Source organism: Macaca thibetana, chromosome 10 (assembly GCF_024542745.1).
Source record: "Macaca thibetana thibetana isolate TM-01 chromosome 10, ASM2454274v1, whole genome shotgun sequence".
Lineage (NCBI taxonomy): Eukaryota > Metazoa > Chordata > Mammalia > Primates > Cercopithecidae > Macaca > Macaca thibetana.
The window spans coordinates 63683992-63701706 of NC_065587.1; the positions used below are offsets into that span (position 1 = coordinate 63683992).

General features: G+C 46.9%; 3 protein-coding genes across 9 annotated transcripts in view; all 3 read right to left on the reverse strand.

Moving 5' to 3' along the window:
* AAR2 (AAR2 splicing factor) overlaps nt 1-6921 on the reverse strand; it is a 30063-nt gene extending 23142 nt beyond the window's left edge. Inside the window, exons 1-3 of one of the 4 annotated variants that reach the window (XM_050807185.1) lie at nt 6259-6299; nt 5706-5861; nt 2127-2936 (exon numbers count right to left, since the gene is read on the reverse strand). In XM_050807185.1, the coding sequence (XP_050663142.1) occupies nt 2127-2883 (757 nt within the window). In that variant the 5' untranslated portion in view covers nt 2884-2936; nt 5706-5861; nt 6259-6299. Of the gene's footprint in view, nt 1-2126; nt 2937-5705; nt 5862-5960 lie in introns of all 4 variants that reach the window. The other 3 variants (XM_050807186.1, XM_050807183.1, XM_050807184.1) reach the window with 3 other exon arrangements.
* MYL9 (myosin light chain 9) overlaps nt 1-17715 on the reverse strand; it is a 345283-nt gene that overhangs the window by 318920 nt on the left and 8648 nt on the right. The window lies entirely within an intron of this gene.
* EPB41L1 (erythrocyte membrane protein band 4.1 like 1) overlaps nt 9552-17715 on the reverse strand; it is a 126554-nt gene continuing 118390 nt past the window's right edge. For 3 of the 4 annotated variants that reach the window (XM_050807000.1, XM_050807001.1, XM_050807002.1), the window contains one exon: nt 12022-13026. In XM_050807000.1, coding sequence (XP_050662957.1) covers nt 13018-13026 — 9 coding nt within the window. In that variant the 3' untranslated portion in view covers nt 12022-13017. Of the gene's footprint in view, nt 13027-17715 lie in introns of all 4 variants that reach the window. The other variant, XM_050807003.1, reaches the window with a different exon arrangement.

A 17715-nucleotide genomic window follows, 5' to 3' on the forward strand; every position in this document is an offset into this window, starting at 1 on the left:
TTTTTTTCTTTTTTTTTTGAGACGGAGTCTTGCTCTGTCACCCAGGCTGGGGTGCAGTGGCCAGATCTCAGCTCACTGCAAGCTCCGCCTCCCGGGTTTACACCATTCTCCTGCCTCAGCCTCCCAAGTATCTGGGACTACAGGCGCCCGCCACCTCGCCTGGCTAGTTTTTTGTATTTTTCAGTAGAGATGGAGTTTCACCGTGTTAGCCAGGATGGTCTTGATCTCCTGACCTCGTGATCCGCCCGTCTCGGCCTCCCAAAGTGCTGGGATTACAGGCTTGAGCCACCGCGCCCGGCCAAAAAAACAAAGTTCTACATTCAAATTTCTCGCTCAACTTCCAACAAGAAAATATGCAAATTACCTGGAAAATTTGTAAATATATAATAGCTGTTCAAAATGTGACACATATTTGCTGTCACTAGTATTTAAGAAATATAAATAAGGTGCCATTTTTCAACTATCCAATTGGAAGAGGCCTTTGTTAAACTGCCATGCCCAATGCTGTCAAAGGTGATGGGCAATAGCTTCCTACCAGCCAGCAAGGATGCAAAACCTTCTCCTGGCAACATGCACAGTCTGACCCAGCAATTCTATCCCTAAATGTACGCATAAGTACACGCGAGAATGTTCACTAGATGATATATGTATATATATTTTTGAGACAGCTCTTGTTGCCCAGGCTGGAGTGCAATGGCGAGGTCTTGGCTCACTGCAACCTCCACCTCCTGGGTTCAAGTGAGTCTCCTGCCTCAGCCTCCAGAGTAGCTGGGACTACAGGTGCACACCACCCAGTTAATTGTGTATTTTTAGTAGGGGTTTCACCATGGTGGCCAGGCTGGTCTTGAACTCCTAACCTCAGGTGATGCCCCTCGGCCTCAGATTCCCAAAGTGCTGGGATTACAGGTGTGAGTCACCACACCCGGCCACTTGATGATATTTATAATAGGGAAAATAGGGAACATCTCAATGGTCCATAACAGAGAACTGGTCCAGTAACTATGGAACATGAAACAGCCACTAAAAAAGTGACTGTTAGTGACATGAAAAAAACATTTATATTAAGGCAGATTACAAAGTAATAATATACTTCAATCCTGTTTTTATAAAAACTCATATATACATAGATGCATATACTGAATTTTAGGTTTTTTTTTTGAGACGGAGTCTCGCTCTGTCGCCCAGACTGGAGTGCAGTGGCATGATCTCAGGTCACTGCAAGCTCCGCCTCCCGGGTTCACGCCATTCTCCTGCCTCAGCCTCCCGAGTATCTGGGACTACAGGCGCCCGCCACCTCGCCCAGCTAGTTTTTTGTATTTTTTTTAGTAGAGACGGGGTTCACGGTGTTAGCCAGGATGGTCTTGATCTCCTGACCTCGTGATCCGCCTGTCTCGGCCTCCCAAAGTGCTGGGATTACAGGCTTGAGCCACCGCGCCCGGCCCATATACTGAATTTTTAAAAGACTGAGAGGAGGTACATAGAAATAAACAGAGAAGACACTGAAATGAAATACACAGAAAAAAAGGAATATAAATATACCAAAATGTACAAATGGTTATTTCTAAGTAGTGAAGATTTGAAGTAAATTTTTTCTTCTATGATTAATATCTATCATTTTTGTAATAAAAGGGGAGGCAACAATAAAAACTGTAATGATTAAAAAAAAAAAATCACTGTCCTGTTCTAAGCCAGTTGAGAGACCAACATCTTGAGGGTCAGGAGCAAACTGAGGAGGGAGGTGAGAGGCTACAGTGAGCAAAAGTCTGGCCCAGAAACCAAGAGTCCTGGGTTCTGGTCTCAGTTCAGCCACTCAGTGGGCCAAAGCTTTTCCTTCTGTAGGACTGGGCTCTCTCAGTGGTTCCCAAACAGAAGATTATCTGTACTAGGTTCACCTAGGATGCTTGTTTATTAGACAGAAAGACAGACAGACAGAAACTGCGGGAGCCCCGCTCCAGATCTCTGGAATCACAATCTCCAGGGTTAAGGGTAAAGATACACCTGTATCTTCAGCCTCCTAGCCAGGTTTAGTTTCTGCTGGACTAACACAAGATGTACTCCCTATTCTAAAACACCTCTGCTAATATCCTCCCCTTGGCCCACTCCCAAAGAGCCTTGTTCCTTCTCACCAAGCACATCCTGGGGGCTGCTGGGGAACTGCTTGTTGAGCACAGTCTCCAGGGCATAGCTCAGGTCCATGCTGTGCTTGGTTATCTCTGCTGGCGTGGCACCCGCTGGGAACATCTGCGTGGGTAGCTCTGAGAAGCGGATCTCTGTCCCAGCTCTGGGCTTCATCTCTGGTAGCCGAGCCAGGCCCTCTTGGTAGCTCTTGCACTCAGTGCCACAGCGGGGTAGATTCTGCCCCACGCGGTCCTTGGTGTGCTTCATGGAGAGCACAGGTAGCACATCGGAGAAGGCACAGATCTGCCGGTTCTCAGGCTGCAGCTTCTCCACTGTGGCTTCGCTGATGAAGTTGGTGAGTGAGATCCACTTCTTCAGGGTGGCATATGGGTAAGGCCCCAGGAACTGGTCCAGCTCCTGGAGGTTGGCCCTCATGGCTTCCACCTCAGACTCTGGGGCTGGGGACAGGTCTACCTCTTCCCTGAGTGTGCTCCAGCGCAGCACTGTCAGCCCCCGCTGGTGCAGGCTAAGGAAGAAACCCATACGAGGGCCTACTTCCTTCGGATTAGCCTTGTCCACAGAGCTGTAGTAGAGGAAGTGGATGCCTGGAGGGATCATCTTCACGCCCCGGAACTTGGGCCCCACCTCCCAGGAGTTACAGTCAATCCCAAACTCTGTTCCCTTGGGCATGTTCAGGATGACAACAGTGGCCCCTTCAAAGAAGAGGCGCTTGGCTAGCTCAGGATCCATCTGCAAGGCAGCCATGGGGCCAGTGGTAGGTGACCAAAAGAACCCTTTTTCTTTGTCTTCCAGAACAGCTAAGAAAGAAAGAAATCAGAGTTAATCAGAATGTGGGGAAAGATGCTTCATTTGCTAAGCATTCTGTATGTGCCAGATACTGAATTAGACTCCTGACATAATTATTTCCCTTAATCCTCATGACAACCCTGCATTGAGTTTACAGATGAGAAAAATGAGGATTAAAAAGAAAGGATTTTTGTGTTTTGGTTTAACATGCAAGGACACTCCCTTCACAGCTACAAGATACCAGTGAAAGAAAAGTGACATGCTCATGGTCACACCAGGACCCAAATTAGAATCTGGGTACCCTGCCTGCAGGCCAGTGTTCTGTCCACCATCCACTCTTAATATCATCTCAGATCTCTTTCTCACAAGAGAGGGTGAGGGTGGAAAATGCTTGGACGGCTCACTCTAAACTATAACTATGCCTAAATCATTTAAAACCATAATTCTGCCTAAAAACTATCCCAAAAGATTTGGAAAGATTAAATCAAGTACATATCCAGTTTCCCATAAGCCTCAGGGAAGGCCCAGAAACGGACAGATGGTAGAAAGTGGAGGCTCAGCATCTAAAATTTGTTCGAGGTCTAGAGAGCTTTTCAACCACAAATCTCCCCTCTTCTTTCACTCATAGAAAACCTAAACTCCAGAGAGTGAAACAACTTCCCAAAGAGCCCACAATCAGTGGTGGCTCTGGACCATTCATCCAGAATGAATTCAGGTGGTAAAGCTGGCCTAGGAAGAGAAAGCAGGCCAGAAGAGAAAGAGCTTAGTACACTTATTTTACCTACTTCTAAATATCCCAGACATTGCCTCTGGGATATCGGCAAGAATGGTACCAACACAAACAAATGTAAACAAACCATTATCTAACCTTCTAGTCCAAAGATACCTACCTGATTAATTTAACAAATACTCACTGAGTGCCTGCATTGTGCCAGGATCTTTGCCAGGCCCCCAAAGAAACATCACAGATTAAGACAGTCACTGCCCTCTAGGCAATTCCAATCTAGCCAAGATGCCAAAATTTCACACACAGAAAAACCAGCTGCCTGTTTAATTCTGTTTACTTTTTTTTTTTTTTTTTTCGAGACAGGGTCTTGCTTTGTCACCCCGGTTGGAGTGCAGTGGCATGATCTCGGCTCACTATATCCTCCACCTCCCAGGTTCAAGCGATTCTTGTGCCTCAGCCTCCCAAGTAGCTGAGACTACAGGTATGTGCCACCACGCCTGGCTAAGTTTGGTACTTTTAGTAGAGAGAGGATTTCACCATGTTGCCCAGGCTTATCGGGAACTCCTGACCTCAAGTGATCCGCCTGCCTCGGCCTCCCAAAGTGCTGAGATTACAGGTGTGAGCCACCATGCCTGGCCCTGTTTACTCTTTTTACTTTAAATAAAACAAAATAAAACAGTGCAGAAAGGAAGACCAATCCTTTTCCAAAAATAAGAGCACATTTTAACATCGTTACCTCAGAACCACCGCAAGTGACTCTTACCCTGAATCCACACTTTGCGTTTCACCAAACTGCAAGTCACAACCCATTTGTGGATTAGGAAATCAATATAAAGGTCTCAACAGCATTATTTTTTAAATGAAAATAACAGAAATTTTGAAATATCACAATACATCAAGAGTAGTAAAGCTAAGTACTGTTTTCTGGAGCTTTGTGTGTACACTTGGTTGTGTCATAAAATGTATTTGTTACTGTAGGTCACAGTCATAAAGGTTTGAAAGACACTGCTCTAAATAATTCATATCAACAGGCAGGGCACGGTGGCTCACGCCTGTAATCCCAGCACATTGGGAGGCCGAGGTGGACAGACAACGAGGTCAGGAGTTTGAGACCAGCCTGGCCAATATGGTGAAACCCTGTCTCTACTAAAAATACAAAAAAATTAGCTGCGCATGGTGGTGCGTGCCTGTAGTCCCAGCTACTTGACAGGCTGAGACAGAAGAAGCGCTTGAACCTGGGAAGCGGAGGTTGCAGTGAGCCAAGATCACACCACTGCACTCCAGCCTGGAGGACACAGCGAGATTCCATCTCAAAATAATAATAATAATAATAATTTGTATCATCTTCCTATTTGTAATCCTGAATTCAGAAAGTATTTCATGTTTGCTGAATGAACAGATATTCCATTTAGAATAACTGCTCATCAATTAGCCATTTTGCCTTGTGACATCTGTGTGCTCCTCCTTGATAATGACATTTCTTTCATTCTAATTCCACCAGTCTGTAATTCTATTCACTATATCTCCAGCAGCTGGCACAGGGCCTGGCACAGAGGAGATGCTAGGAAAAGGTTTATTAAATATGCATAGAACTCTGCAGTCTACCAACCTCTGTCACTGACAGCTCTGTGAGTTCCTCACAGTCCTGGAACACCTAAAGTCACATCCATCCACTTCTCTCCACCACCTCCCTAATGCAAGCTACCATCGTCTCTCACCCAGAGTGCTTGCTCCTCAATCCATTCTCCACTCAAGAGCAGTAACCTTTTCAAAATACCAATCTAATCACATCACCACCCATGTCAGCTTCTGAGCGGTTTCCCACCTGGTTCTTGAAAAACCAAAATTCTTCCTATTACCTACAAAGCCTGCACGGTCTGACCCCTGGCAACCCCTTTAGCTTGTTTCACATCATGGTCCCCCACAAGCTCTCTGTTCCAGCCACAACGGCCTCTTTCAGACCCTGAAATTGGAGGCTCTCTCTCTTCAGATAGAAAACTCTTCCCTCCCCACTCGGTCAAATCCTTTTTTCTGATCGCAGCTCAATATTCACCTCCTCAGTAAAGGTTCCTTGACCTGGGGCTAGATCAGGTCTCCTGTGATATACCGTGGGGTGCCTTGTACCATTCCGTTTCAATGATCACCACTGCAGTTTTGGATGTTTGATTGTGGGCTGTCATCGCCACAAGACTTGAGTCCTGCTGTATCCCTAGCACAGATTCGACGCCTAGTAAATATTTATTTAATACAAGTATGATATCCATTTTGTAAACGAGAAACAAAAGCTCAATTCGGGGAAAGACCTTACTGGAAGTCACGCAGAGAGTAGGGCAGAGCCAGGTCGAGTGCAATCAGGGTCTCCGGCCCCCAGGCTCTAAAGTTAAGAAAAACGCGAAGTAACTCCGTGTGACCCGGGAAGCCCTGGCGACGGCTTCTCAGGAAGGGCCTCCAGAGACACCAGCGTCCCACAAGCAGAGAACCAGCCGCCCCAGCGAGGTGGGCCTAGTTCAAGGCACTCCGTGACTCTGAGCCGAGAAGAGGGGCGGCCCGGCCACACATACACAGGGAATCAGGAAAGGAAAAAGAGGCCAGGAGGCCACACTCACCGCCTCGCCCCACGTTCTGGTACCGCGGAAACGCACCGGAAGTTCTCCCGCTTTGGCGTCTGACTGGAGCCACGGGGAAAGCGGTCCGGCCGAGCCCTGGGTCGCGGGAAGAATGGCCCGTACCTGCAGGTTCCGCCGGATGCAATGTTGCCTTTTGCTATTCTTAGTTTCTCGTTTTAGCTTCTGAACTGTGAACAACTTTCATTAACCTTTGCATTTTATATCCCCTTCCAGAAACACAGACACCAGCCATCTTACTTTGGGCGCAAGCAGTCATGGTCACTAAAGCATAACCAAGACTTGTACCAATGGCTACTATTCAGTAGTAGCCAGTCAGGTGCTCGGTCACTGTCTTTGTCAGCCAGTCTCTATCCGGGTCACAATGTCTCAGCTTCCAGTCACACTCAGCCCTCGGGGAGAGCCTCAGAAACCCAGCCCAGAGAGAACCAGCGTCAGCCTCTGCTGCTGCAGGAGCAGCAGTCACCACCTCAGTCCCTCTGACCCTGCGTCCTTCCGGCAGGCCAAGTCCTAACGTCTTAGTCAGGCTATCAACGCTCGAGGGAAGAAGCTGCCTGTCTTGTTCCTCACTGTTTCCCTGGAACCGAGCACAAAGCCAGGCACAAAAGCTCAGCTGAGTACATATATTATGCATTTAATTAATAATGATGATAATTTGGTATTAATAAATCACTTCTATTTGTGAGTCTAACCCTGCACTATTAATCAGGGTTCCACCAAAGATGCAGAGCCAGTAGGAGATCTATATTAAGTGATTTATTGCAAAGAATTGGCTTATGTGATTTTAGGGCAGGCAACTTGGGTCTTTCTTTCTTTTCTTTTTTTTTTTCTTTGAGTCACAGTCTCACTCTGTCACCCAGGCTGGAGTGCAATGGCGCGATCTCAGCTCACTGCAACCTCTGCCTCCTGGGTTCAAGCCATTCTCCTGCCTCAGCCTCCCGATTACAGGCGCCTGCCACTATGCCCAGTTAATTATTTTATTTTTAGTAGAAACAAGGTTTCACCATGTTGGCCAGGCTGGTCTCGAACTCCTGACCTCAGGTGATCCACTGCCTCAGCCTCCCAAAGTGCTGGGATTACAGGGGTGAGCCACCACGCCTGGACTGCCTTCTTTTTTTGTTTTTGTTTTGCGGTAAAGTCTTGCTCTTGTTGCCCAGGCTGGAGCACAGTGGTACAATCTCAGCTCACTGCAACTTCTGCCTCCCAGGTTCAAGCGATTCTCCTGCCTCAGCCTCCCTAGTAGCTGGGATTACAGGTGCACACCAGTATGCCCAGCTAATTTTTGTATTTTTAGTAGAGACCAGGTTTCACCTTGTTGGCCAGGCTGGTTTTGAACTCCTGACCTCAGGTGATCCACCCACCTCGGCCTCTCAAAGTATTGGGATTACAGGCGTGAGCCACCGCACCCAGCCCACTTGAGTATTTCTAATCCTTGCACTAACCCTAGTAAGGTATGTGTATTCCCAGTTTGCAGAAGAGAAAACTGAGGTTCAAGGAGATGTTACACAGCCAGAGAACGGCAGAGCTAGAATGCAAACCAATGGCTGTTCTTATCTCTTGTGCTGCTGCTCCTTAGCTTGTCTGTCACATTTCCTCAGTGACAGCCGGATACGCCAATCCGTCTCGGTCAAAATTTATCTTTTAGTGGGTTGCAGACTAGACCGGGCCCTGCAGTCATGGTTAATCACAATGAGCTACTGCAGGATTAACCAGAGACAGCCTCCATCAGTCACAGTCATGCTTATCAATCTCAGCCTGTCCTGTCAAGTTTCATTTCCTGCATGAAGAAACTCAGCTCCCTCTCCACCCCTCCCCACTCCCAGTCTTAAGTGCTGAGCTCTGTGGTCTGGTCTCAAAGCTCCCTGTTTCAGTTGGGCTCACCATCTTCTCCAAGACTCCAGGACACTGAACAATGGATGTAGAAGCTGTAGATGGTGGCCTAGGAGTCCCACCTTGTGGGTTTCATGTCCATTCAGATCAGAATTTCTCAACCTTGGCACTATTGACATTTGGGGCCAGATAGGTATTTGTTGTATGTGGCTGTCCTGTGCATTGTAGGATGTTTAGCAGCAACCCTGGCCTCTACCCACTAGACGCTAGTAGCATCCCTCAGTTGTGACAACCATTCCTAAATGTCCCCGGGGCGGGGGTTGGGAGCAAAGGAGGAGGGGTCATTTCCCCACTCTCAACGCAGTTGAAAAACACTGATCTGGGTGAACTTACCTTTGATTATTCCACAAAAGCAGAGAGGATGGTCCTTTATGGGAGACAGAAATATGGATCAGGGTGTACGGGGTCCTGAGGAATCATATGAAGACCCATTGTTTATAAACCAAGTCCTATTCCAGAACCCTAGGGATAACAGATTGCTAAATGAGACCTATAAGGAAAATTCAGGGAAGGATTCATAATGTTCCTCGCAGCAGTTGCCTCTGACAAGAGACAGAAATCTGGAGAAGGGTGAAGAATCACTTTTCACTGCATAGTCTTTGTATCATTTAATGAATTACCTTTCCAAAGAAAAGAAGTATTTAGTATTTGAAAGTATAAGGAAATGCTCGGGTATATATTTATGTATTTATTTTGAGATGGAGTCTAGCTCTATCACCCAGGCTGGAGTGCAGTGGCGCGATCTCGGCTCACTGCAAGCCCCGCCTCCCAGGTTCATGCCATTCTCCTGCCTCAGCCTCCCGAGTAGCTGGGACTACAGGCGCCCGCCACCACACCCGGCTAATTTTTTTGTATTATTTTAGTAGAGACGGGGTTTCACCATGTTAGCCAGGATGGTCTCGATCTCCTGACCTCATGATCCGCCTGTCTCGGCCTCCCAAAGTGCTGGGATTACAGGGGTGAGCCACCGTGCCCGGCCAATTGATCCTTCTATTCATTCAACTTACAGATCGCCTCCTCAGGGAGGCCTTACCTGGCCACCATATTTAAAGTGGTCTCCTTCAGTGACCCTCCTTCCCTTTTCCCTATATATTTCTTTCCCAGTGATGATCGCTTTGTAACCAACTGTTTGCCTGTGTTGGCATCTGTTTCCTCCACTAGCCTGTGAGTTCATGAAGGGCAGGGACTTTTGTCTTGTTTGTGTTGTGCCTGGAGAGTCACCCAAGGCCTGTACCACCTTGAGTTCCAAACATTTGAATAAACATGTTCTAAGTTGGGATGTCTCCACTTCAGTTTTAGCCCTTCCCACAATGCCAATTTGTACCAGTAGCCAAGGTCAGAGAGAGACAGTGAGAGAGAGAGAGAGAGAAGAGATGCCAAGGAAGTATGGTTCAGCATCAAACACATTTATTTCACTTTTATTGAGTATACAAGAACAGAGAGCACACGCATACAGCACGGAGCACTGAGGTGGGGGAGCATGGGGACGAGAGAGGAGAGAAGGGTGTGAGTAAAAAGGAACAGGACAGCATCGCAATTGGTTGTTAAGGTGCTTTTGGAAAAAAAAATTATTTCGAGTGATGTTGCTCATGCAATTTCAGGCCAGTCTTGGAATGTGCTTGCAGGATTCAAAAACTGAAACAGGTCCTGGCACTTCCTGTACCCTCAGATGGAAAAGATCCAGAGAAAACAAAACAAGAGAAAATGAAGATCCATGAGATGGCAGAGTAGAAAAAGACCCTGGAGAGCATCTGGTTCTTTCTGCTTATTTTGCAAATCGGGAAACTGAGGCCCAAGAGGGGGAACAGGGATAGCCTGATGTCACATGGTGAGTTAGGAGCTGAGCCAGGATGGTCACCCAGAACTCGTAACCGCCCTTAGGGACTTTTTCCACTATGCTACATGGCCTCCTGGGTGGAGAGGCAGCACAGAGAGGATGAGAAACGAAAAAGAGAAAAGGAAAAGTAGGTTGAAGACAGACAAGACAAACATCTCTATTCTCTACAAAGAGGAGGATGGGGAGCAAACAGTGCCCTAGATTCTAGCTTTGCAGGTCCCCTCCTCCCTAGTGGCACTGCCTGCGTCTCTGTAGAAGGGAGGTCAGAGCATCCACAGGATGGCAATTTCCCCAAGCCCTGGTGGCCCACAAACTCCACAAGCTAAGCCTGGTCACTTCATCCCTGCCCTGAAGCCAGGTACAAAATCCAGAACAAGGATCCTCCCTCTGAGGTGTGTCCAGTGTGCTCAGGACTCCTGGTTCCTGCAAAGATGAGTTCCTAGACCAAAGTGGCCCAGAAAGGATTGGAGCCACCACTCCAGCTCTTGACCCAGAACGAGTGGGAGCTCTCAAGTTAAGAAGGGCAGGAAGAAGGTTCTGTGGCTTTCCACCAGGATTGTAGAAAGAACCTGGTGTATGGAAAGTGTGCTGCTGCACTCATGGGGAGTTGGAGTGGGTTCACCGGCCTGCACCCGGGGGATGCCGCTGATTCTGCTGCCCCGCTGAACTTCCCATTTGCCTAGAGAAGCAAATGCTATTCTGATTTCCTGCCCTGCCTCAGGCCAGCACCAGCTAAGCAGCTAAGGTATATGTCATCACTGACAAGCAAGCCAAAGGGACGCATCTAACCTGGGCTGCCTGGAGGCACCCCTGGGCAATGCCCCAATAGATTGGCGAGAGTGGGGAGATGCTCTCAGATGGGCCAGCCATGGCTGAAATATAAAGCTGGCTCAGGTGGCTTCTCAGGCTCCACCCTCCCCTCCCACCTTCTTCAGCCTGAGAATAGTCCCTGGCACAAGCAGGTAATCAGTAAATAGTTGTGGAATGAATTTATTAACTGGTTTAAAAGGAGGACTGGGAGGTAAAATGGAAGTGAGAAATTAGCAGTGCAGTGGGACATTTTCCCTCACCAAGGGGCACTTTCTGAGCTCAGAGCAGTAGCTTGTGGCAGACAAGCCTGAGGAAGCCCATGTGTGGCAGAGGGCAATGCCAAGCTTTTGATGTGAGCTTCTTGAAGGGCTCCTGTGGTCTTGGAGCAATTTCTGGGTACAAGCTCAGAGATCAGATGTTGATTAAGAGGGAGGTCTCCAAGCCAAGGTCTTATGCAGAGCTGGAGCCTTTGAGCAACATTGCCCGTCACTCTCAACTTTGTCCTGGGACAGGGGAGGCCTTTGCAAATGCAGTTTTTATCTCTCAGGGTCTGCCCCGTGCAGCCTCCTTACCACAGCTACTTTGGCCCGAGAAGAAGAAATGATTCAGAACAAGGAAGAAAGTAGAGGAAAAGGCTGAGCTGGGAATTTTTAGACAGTCAGGTTAAAGCCATCATCTTCTATAATGGCTGGGAGCACCACCTCCCTTTGGATGTGGAGTTGGTTATTACAATGGGGTCAGGGAAGGGCAGGATGTGGCCAAAAAAAAAAAAAAAAAGAGAGAGAGACAGAAAAGACTGAAAACCAAGGCAAGCCCCGTAGGGAGATAAGGACTAAGCCAGGGACCTCTACTGTGGCAACTTCAGCAGCAGAGTCCCAGATTGGGACCCGGTACCTGAGCACAGACCAGGTCCTGACTGCTACTACCGGGGGGGCAGGGAGAAGGTGTCTCGAACTGGCATTTTGGGGACAACATCTGTGTTGCTTCTTTCTTGCCAAACCCACACCTCTCCATTAGGGGCCCCCACCGCTCCCCACCAATCAACCAATTACAAACACCACACACAGTATTACTACACTGAACCCGTCAGCCCCTACTGTGAGCCAACCCACACCCAGAGTCCAGGTCTCCTTAGCTGGGCCAGTTCAGTGAGATCTAGGAACCTCAGGATACATCAATCACAGTCAGATAATTATAATTTTAGAATGTCAGCTTCATACTTACCAGCACTGTTTATTTTAATATTTTTTTCCTGTTATATGCAATATACATAACTTAAAAGCACATCCGTACAAACCTCCTACAAGCTGCACCTTCATAATGAGAAACCATAAACATACAATGTCTACTTCCCTTCCTGTGGCTTCGTTTTCTGTTCTTGCTTTCTTTTCTTTTTCTCATTTCAAAGGAGAGTCATCTGCAGTGGCCCTCAGCAGGACCCAGACACAGAGGGTGAGGGGTGTAGGGCCGGAGAAGGGGGAGGAGGGAGCCGAGACAGAAAATGACAGCAAGACATTGAGAGTTGAGGGTGAGGGGAGGTGGGAGAGAGGCAGGTGAATTTTGCAGCCCAGTGTCAAGATCCAGGAAGTAAGAATCCAGTGTTCTTCCTCTTTCTTTCCAAGTGGGGAATTTTCTTTCTTTCTCGGAAAATGGTTGACTGTGCGTGTCTTGCTGCTGCGACTTCTCTTGCTTTGCTGCGCGAGTGTTTTCCTTTGCATTCAAGTGGGCCTCAGAAATGCTGGAGAAGAACAAATGGAATTGCTCGTCTGCTAACTGTAACGTGCAGAACCAGGGTGGGAGGGACTTCTACAATCATCGTGGTCTGGCTTGCGTTTCTTATTTGGCGGGGGAAAGGAGTGAGCAAGGGATTAGAGTTATTATATAATTTTTTTTTCTTGAAAAAAATCCCACCAGTTCTTCAATTTGTCTGCAAAGGAAATGTAGGTGTTCAGATGTCGGTTGTTGCCGTCGGCCAACTGCTCTGCCAGCCCCAGCAGCAGTGCAAGGACGCGGTGTTTCCTGTATATATATCTATATCTCTATATATCTATATATATATGCTTTTCCCTTCCCAGTCTCTCATCAGTGACAGTACGTCGCAGCTGGGACGTCGGTGTTGCGTCGGAGAATCCAGAATGAAGGCCCCTTCTTAATGGTTCTCTGGCTTGGGTTGGACCAGAAATGCCAGGATCTCTTCACAGAGGTCAGGATTCCTGGAAGCCAGAGGCATGGGGTAGAATGCGGGGTGGGGAGTGGGGGGAAAGGAAGAGGACAAGGAAAGTTAGCAACTTCGGTCACTTGTTTTTAAATACATGGCAAGAGGTTGTTTTTGCTACCCTTTACCATATGCCCTTTATTGTGACTCAGCAAGGTAGAGTGACTTGCACCTGTAATCCCAGCTACTTGGGAGGCTGAGGTAGAAGGATCTCTTGAGGTGAGAAACTGGAGGCTGTAACATGTAATGATCATGCCTGTGAATGGCCACTGCACTCCAAAGCCACACAGCTTGTGTGTGGCAGCAGAGAACTGAACCCACATCTGTCGGATTCCAGAGCCCATGTGTGTTTGCTTGCTTGTTTCCAGGGAGGTGTTAATCTTTTACTTTGGCCTGAAAATGTGTTAAAATGTCCTTTAACACCAAGAAGCTAAGATCATCATCATTTCACTTTTTCTTCCTATCTTTTGTCAGCTCTAAGAAATGTTTAGTCACGATTGCAGATGTTCTTTTTTCATTTGTTTTTCCTTTCTGTTGTCCGTGGGCTAGCTGTGTCCTGGAGATTAAACCACAGACAGCAGTGATTAAATAAAGAAATGGAGCCTGGATTCCAGGTTTGGCTCCAAAACTCAGTGTTTAAGGGAGCAGGCTCTGCACTCCATGGGCCAGCTAGCTCTGTAATCTTGGGTGAGTTTCTTAACTTCCTTTCCTTTAAAAAAATTTTTAAGCGATGAGTCTTACTATGTTGCTCAGGCTGGAGTGCAATAGCTATTCACAGGCATAATGAATGCACATTACAGCCTTGAATTCCTGGCCTCAAGTGATCCTTCTGCCTCAGCCTCCCAAGTGGCTGGGATTACCGGTGCATGCCACAGTGCCTGGCAAGTTTCTTAACTTCTTTAAGCCTCAATTGCTTCCTCTGTAAAATGGGTTCTGCCTCCCATTATAGGGAGGAATTGAAGCAAGGGCCCAGCATATAATAAGTGCTGAATAAATACTGGCTGTTCTTATTATGACGATTGTTGCTGTTGTTAATTTAACTACACACTACTCTGATCTCCTTGAGGGCAAGGGCTGTCTTTTAACTCTTGTCTTTCCAGTGTCCAACACTGTGCCTGGCACACAGCAACTACTCAAAACCATTTAACAGATGAAACATCATTTCTGCTACTTGCATACAGTCAAGTGCTAATGGAATCATAGAAAACAGATCTTTCTTGGCTCATTTGACAGACAGAAAAACTGAGGCCCAGAGGCTTCAGGCTTAGCAAGTTGGCAAAACTAAGGCTAGAGCCCAAGGTTCCTGTTTTGGAACAGGTCAATTTTTTCCCGTTAAATTTTGTAAGGTCAGGAAGATGGGCAAGTGCTGCCCTCTTGCTGGTGGTGTTTGGGAGACAGGTCTTCTTTGAAGGAAGTGGGCCAGTGGGAGAAGATGGAGCAGAAACCAGACGTCTGACCTGCGAGGTTGCAGGGAGAGAAGGGAAAAGGTTCTGTGTGAGATAGGTGACTTTCCACACTCATAGCAAGAACTTCAAGAAGGAAGAACGTTAAGAAGGAAGACAAAGAGTCAACTGAAGCAGAGACAGACAGATGTTTCTGGAGGATTTGGGGAGAGAAGAGAAGAGTAAGACCAGCAAGATAAACACCGTCATGGAGACAGGGCTTCAGGCACCAGGCTGGTGGTAGACAATTATGGTCTGACTTTCTCAGTGCTCTCATCAACCTCTAAACATGGAGAAACCTCAGAGGGACAAGGAAACAGGTTCCCTTTGCTGAGCCCCTTCTGTAGGCAAGACACAGATCCAGTATATCACAGGTGTTGTTTAGTTATTACAGCAACTCCAATTTCTACATTAATGACATTTTGTAGGTGAGGAAACTGAAGTCAGAGAGGTTCCTCTGGACACACAGCCACCAAGGTGTTTCTAGCTCCAAAACCTAGGTGTATCCATCTATTCCTTCCTTCCTTCCTTCTTTTTTTTTTTTTTTTTTTTTTTTTAAACAGGGTCTTGCTTTACTGCCAGGCTGGAGTGCAGTGGCACAATCATAGCTCATTGCAGCCTCGACCTCCTGGACTCAAGCAATCCTCCTGCTTCAACTTCCCAAGTAGCTGGAACTACAGGTGCCAGCCACCACACCCAGTTAATCTTTTAAACTTTTTCTAGAAACCAAGGTCTCATTATGATGGCCAGGCTGGTCTTGAACCCCTGGGCTTAAGAAATCTTCCTGCCTCAGCCTCCCAAAGTGCTGGGATTCGAAGTGTGACCTGCTGCGCCTGGCCCCTGGTCAAAATTGAGTAGTATTCTTTCTACTCAATTTTGCTACATCCTAACCAGGCATTGGTTTTTGTTTTGTTTTTCCTTACAGTAACAGGCTGCACTTTAAGTTTGTGCATCAATTAATGAAGTGGCTGTCCTATAAGTCAGTGTAATCATTATTCTGGGTATGTGGGATATCTTCATAAGCCCATAGACACTTCAGAAGTACCAAAGACATCTAAACAACAGTGTTATGATTTATTCTTTTTGGTTTATTACAGCACAGCACAGTCCCTGCGTGCAGCATTTTGTTAGCCTACTTCAAGTTAATAGTAATAGCAGTCATAATGAACTTTTATTAAGCACTCACTATGTGCCAGGCACTGTGCTAACTACCATGCTGCATGGATGATCTTGGTAGCCTTAGGAGACAGATGTTATGAAAAGTGAGTGTGGTGAGGTCAAGACCATTGGGTTTTGGAATCTAACAGATTGGGTTTCACTCTCTAATCAATCCATCATGTTCACAGCTTCATGACTGTGAGCAAGCCACTTAACATCTCTGAGCCTCAGTTTCCTCATTTGTAAAATGAATGAGCAGGTAACAGTACTTGTGTTGAATGCACGGCCTGGTGCCTGGCACAGCATAAGCTTTCCATAAATTATAGCGATTGTTATTACTGTGATGATCACTGCCATTTGGCTGACAAAGAAACATAGGCTGAAAAGTTTAAATGATTTGCTAAAAGGTCACACAGCTAATAAAGGGCAGGGCTTGAGACTCTGCAGGAGTGCAGAGCTCTTCCTTGGGGTACCAAGAGGCATCCATCCATTAAGCCAATGTTTCCAAGCACTTTAAAAAGGAGTTTTCAAATTCAGAGGAGACCTCTTCCAGAATTAATGAGTCTGACTGTATTAAGAGTCAGATGTGGGTTCTACTTGACCATAACTACTGGTAAAGCATGTGGGCAGAAAAGGCAAGGGAGAGAAACTTCTGGCTTGCCAGGGCAACATAAACAAGGTGACCTTTACAGAACAACCCAGAAGAGAGAGAGAGATGGTGCATGGTGGTGCGTGGGGCAATGGCAGCAAAGAAAGAACTAAACAGAGGCGAGGAGGAGAGAATGAGACAGCAAAGGGAGCAGCGAGGTGGGCAGATATGAAAGACTGCATTGAGGCGGGGGCGGGGGGGAGGCAGGATGTGGAGGCCAGGACGAGAGCTCTGAATGGCTAGGGAAACGGGAAGGCAGGAGCCTGGGGGCCTGTTTCTGAATGCCCTGGGGAAGATGAGGAGGCGTGAAAGAGGGAATGGAGAAGAGATGAGAAACACACAACAGATACCCCCAGGAAAGCAAATAGCCAGAGGACTATAATTGGAAGGGGGCTCGCTCCACCTCTTCATTTTGCAAATGAGGAAACCGAGTCCCTCATTGGGACTCGGGAAGAAACGGACCTACTGTCACACACCAGTCAGTGGAATAGCTTTAGAGCCAGGTCCCTGGATTCCCAGTACAGAGTTCTTTGCATCAGTGGCTCCTATACCTGGCTGCATGGGGACTCCCTAAGGACCAAGGTAGAAATGAAGATTCCCAGGCAATGCAGATCCCAGGTCCCAGTCCAGTCTTTCTAAATCAGAGTTTATGGAGAGGGTTCTCTAGTGCCTGTATTTTAAACAGGCTTCCCCAGGTGATACACCCAGCTTAGCAAGTGGCCTACACTCTACCACTCTGAGATTTGGGAGGAATAAAGGAAGAATGATTGAAAAACTGAGGGGATAGGAATGGCAATCACTTGTAAAGTCTGAGGAAGGCTGGGAGGTAGGCTGCACCCATGGCCAACCTACACTTCTAGACCAGTGCTGTCCAGTAGAAATAGAATGTGGACTACATATGAAATTTAAAATTTTCCTAGATAGGCCCGGGTGCAGTGGCTCACACCTGTAATCCCAGCACTTTGGGAGGCCGAGTCAGGCAGATCACTTGAGGTCAGGAGTTCGAGACCAGCCTGGCAAACATGGTGAAACCCCGTCTCTAATAACAATACAAAAATTAGTTGGGTGTGGTAGCACATGCCTGTATTCCCACCTACTTGGGAGGCTGAGGCACAAAAATCACTTGAATCTGGGAGGTGGAGGCTGGAGTGAGCCAAGATTGTGCCACCACACTCCAGCCTGGGTGACAGAGTGAGACTCCATCTCAAAAAAAATAATAATTTTTTTGGTGAGACTCCATCTCAAAAAAAAAATAATTTTTTTTCCTAGATAATAGATTTTCTAGATAACATTTCTGAAATTTTCTATATATTTCTGTCTTTCTAAAAATTTCTAGATAAATGGAAAATTTTAATTTCACAATCAAAGTTCTCAATTTTAGTTTACATTCAAAACGATTTAAAAAGAAACAGGTGAAATTAATTTTATTTTATTTTTA